The sequence below is a fragment of the Haliotis cracherodii genome, unplaced genomic scaffold (assembly GCF_022045235.1).
Source record: "Haliotis cracherodii isolate W230 unplaced genomic scaffold, xgHalCrac1.p SCAF_10, whole genome shotgun sequence".
In the NCBI taxonomy this organism is placed as follows: domain Eukaryota; kingdom Metazoa; phylum Mollusca; class Gastropoda; order Lepetellida; family Haliotidae; genus Haliotis; species Haliotis cracherodii.
In genome coordinates this window covers 48,023,621-48,027,441 of record NW_027266265.1, presented here as the reverse complement: position 1 = coordinate 48,027,441, position 3,821 = coordinate 48,023,621, and the positions used below count along the sequence as shown (strand labels likewise).

The 3,821-nt window shown below is 41.3% G+C and overlaps 2 protein-coding genes across 2 annotated transcripts; one reads left to right on the top strand and one right to left on the bottom strand.

Moving 5' to 3' along the window:
* Positions 1-215: 215 nt before the first annotated feature.
* LOC139453866 (uncharacterized) lies at positions 216-1,244 on the bottom strand. Its single transcript, XM_071235317.1, has one exon. The coding sequence runs from the start codon at positions 1,242-1,244 to the stop codon at positions 216-218; it is 1,029 nt and encodes a 342-aa protein (XP_071091418.1).
* A 25-nt stretch (positions 1,245-1,269) lies between these two features.
* On the top strand, positions 1,270-2,061 carry LOC139453865 (protein starmaker-like). The gene has a single exon (XM_071235316.1). It carries the CDS (start codon positions 1,270-1,272, stop codon positions 2,059-2,061), a length of 792 nt encoding a protein of 263 aa, XP_071091417.1.
* The last annotated feature ends 1,760 nt before the right edge of the window (positions 2,062-3,821 follow it).

Below are 3,821 nucleotides of genomic sequence, written 5' to 3'. Positions count from 1 at the left end.
AACTCTACAACCGCTTTTATTGCTCTCCGCTATTTCCGTCTTTAAAATACTCAAATTGTTGCGCTACGAAAATAACAAAGCAAATGCAGTATAAGCACTGGTGCTTTCAAATTCAGAACCATTGATGGCAAGACTTTGGAATCACATTTGTGCGTAACATATAATTTACGTGTTGTGTTCTCAACAAACGGAAATGTTTGATATTTTTATATTTCTCATTTTTTTCCCGCCCATCTGATTCCTCTAGTGATGAGTATAGGGATGATGAGCACAGAGATGAGGATGATGAGTATAGGGATGATGAGCACAGAGATGAGGATGATGAGTATAGGGATGGTGAGTGCAGAGATGAGGATGATGAGTATAGGGATGATGAACACAGAGATGAGGATGATGAGTCTAGGGATGATGAACACAGAGATGAGGATGATGAGTATAGGGATGATGAACACAGAGATGAGGATGATGAGTCTAGGGATGATGAACACAGAGATGAGGATGATGAGTATAGGGATGATGAACACAGAGATGAGGATGATGAGTATAGGGATGATGAGCACAGAGATGAGGATGATGAGTATAGGGATGATGAGCACAGAGGTGAGGATGATGAGTATAGGGATGATGAACACAGAGATGAGGATGATGAGTCTAGGGATGATGAACACAGAGATGAGGATGATGAGTATAGGGATGATGAACACAGAGATGAGGATGATGAGTATAGGGATGATGAACACAGAGGTGAGGATGATGAGTATAGGGATGATGAACACAGAGATGAGGATGATGAGTCTAGGGATGATGAACACAGAGATGAGGATGATGAGTATAGGGATGATGAACACAGAGATGAGGATGATGAGTATAGGGATGATGAGCACAGAGATGAGGATGATGAGTATAGGGATGATGAGCACAGAGGTGAGGATGATGAGAATAGGGATGGTGAGTGCAGAGATGAGGATGATGAGTATAGGGATGATGAACACAGAGATGAGGATGATGAGTCTAGGGATGATGAACACAGAGATGAGGATGATGAGTATAGGGATGATGAACACAGAGATGAGGATGATGAGTATAGGGATGATGAGCACAGAGATGAGGATGATGAGTATAGGGATGATGAGCACAGAGGTGAGGATGATGAGTATAGGGATGATGCGAACAGAGATGAGGATGATGAGTATAGGGATGATGAGCACAGAGATGAGGATGATGAGTATAGGGATGATGAGCATAGAGGTGAGGATGATGAGTATAGGGATGATGCGAACAGAGGTGAGGATGATGAGTATAGGGATGATGAGCACAGAGGTGAGGATGATGAGTATAGGGATGATGCGAACAGAGATGAGGATGATGAGTATAGGGATGATGAGCACAGAGATGAGGATGATGAGTTATAGAGGTGATGAGCACAGAGGTGAGGATGATGAGTATAGGGATGATGCGAACAGAGATGAGGATGATGAGTATAGGGATGATGAGCACAGAGATGAGGATGATGAGAATAGGGATGATGAACACAGAGATGAGGATGATGAGTATAGGGATGATGAGCACAGAGGTGAGGATGATGAGTATAGGGATGATGCGAACAGAGATGAGGATGATGAGTATAGGGATGATGAGCACAGAGATGAGGATGATGAGTATAGGGATGATGAACACAGAGATGAGGATGATGAGTATAGGGATGATGAACACAGAGATGAGGATGATGAGTATAGGGATGATGAGCACAGAGATGAGGATGATGAGAATAGGGATGATGAACACAGAGATGAGGATGATGAGTATAGGGATGATGAGCACAGAGGTGAGGATGATGAGTATAGGGATGATGCGAACAGAGATGAGGATGATGAGTATAGGGATGATGAGCACAGAGATGAGGATGATGAGTATAGGGATGATGAACACAGAGATGAGGATGATGAGAATAGGGATGATGAACACAGAGATGAGGATGATGAGTATAGGGATGATGAGCACAGAGATGAGGATGATGAGTCTAGGGATGATGAGCACAGAGATGAGGATGATGAGTTATAGAGGTGATGAGCACAGAGATGAGGATGATGAGTATAGGGATGATGCACACAGAGATGAGGATGATGAGTTATAGGGATGATGAGCACAGAGATGAGGATGATGAGTTATAGAGGTGATGAGCACAGAGATGAGGATGATGAGTATAGGGATGATGAGCACAGAGATGAGGATGATGAGTCTAGGGATGATGAGCACAGAGATGAGGATGATGAGTATAGGGATGATGCGAACAGAGATGAGGATGATGAGTATAGGGATGATGAGCACAGAGATGAGGATGATGAGTTATAGAGGTGATGAGCACAGAGATGAGGATGATGAGTATAGGGATGATGAGCACAGAGATGAGGATGATGAGTTATAGGGATGATGAGCACAGAGATGAGGATGATGAGTTATAGAGGTGATGAGCACAGAGATGAGGATGATGAGTATAGGGATGATGAGCACAGAGATGAGGATGATGAGTCTAGGGATGATGAGCACAGAGATGAGGATGATGAGTATAGGGATGATGAGCACAGAGATGAGGATGATGAGTATAGGGATGATGAGCACAGAGATGAGGATGATGAGTATAGGGATGATGAGCACAGAGATGAGGATAACGATGAGAACCTACATGAATTGCTTTTGGATAACACACTTAATGTTAGGGTGGGTGAATAGATACTGTCCTCGCTCGTGTTTTAGCCAGTCCAGGTTTGACTCTTCATATAGATCAATTGTGGTTACCTTTTTGGAATATGTGCAACAAAGATCGTCGCAAAAAATACACAATCGTTGGATAAACAGTTTGGGAATAAGAGAAACTAAATTGTCCCTTACAGATCCACCAATATGATTACAGTAAACTACGGTTATGACGAACACGCTTATAACAAACTGACGGATATAACGAACTTACTTTTTTGGTCCCGACCACTTGCTGTAGTTATGCTGTATATAACTAAAATTAGTAGTCCCTTTGAGTTCGTTATAACCGTAGTTTACTGTATATCTAAAGGCAAAATCTAAATATATATATATATGTTAATAACTATTCATTTTGTTTAATTCATTAGAACAACAATATTTAACCACATTTTTGCTTGAAAAAAGTTCAAAATTTCAAATATTTATTCAGCAATATTATTGTGTGATCACTTAGACACCGAAATTAAATTCAGTTATCTTTTCTTCTTTTCTCCTTTCTCTCCACTCCTCCTTTCCTTCCTTCCCTCTTCTACATTTACAAATAGCATGATATTAAATCGACGTACCAACGAAATGATTACATAAAATTAAAAGGTATAATATATAACCATGTTTGGTTCACATCAGCTCCGTGTATAACTTCCTGTTTCGAGAACCGAGAACTTATGCGTGTGTATTACACCCGGCATGTTACGAACTGGGGACGTTAATGTATAGAAACAACGTTTATATCGACGTCAACGCTAACCCACGGCCATTTGTGATTAACGGTTTTGCTTTGTTAAATCTTACATGCCGGATTTATGAAATGCTTTTAAAGGCTTCTCGCACACTGCTGACTCTCCGTGCAGTTAAACGGACCCCTTATCCTACCAGACTTATATCGGACACCGGGTTCAAAGGAACCGAAGCGAAAGCCATTATGGCCGCCAATTATTTTCTTAGCGATATAAGGAGTCACTCATTACATAGGCATAAAACCTACCTCCAACATTTTAATGACACGAGGATATCTCACGGAGATATTAAATGTATCCTTTAACACTGACCTCGGGGATGACACT

Excerpts from the sequence above, each read along its gene's own strand:
- LOC139453866 (XM_071235317.1), bottom strand. The coding sequence starts at position 1,244 with ATGCTCATCATCCCTATACTCATCATCCTCATCTCTGTGCTCATCATC.
- LOC139453865 (XM_071235316.1), top strand. The coding sequence starts at position 1,270 with ATGATGCGAACAGAGGTGAGGATGATGAGTATAGGGATGATGAGCACA.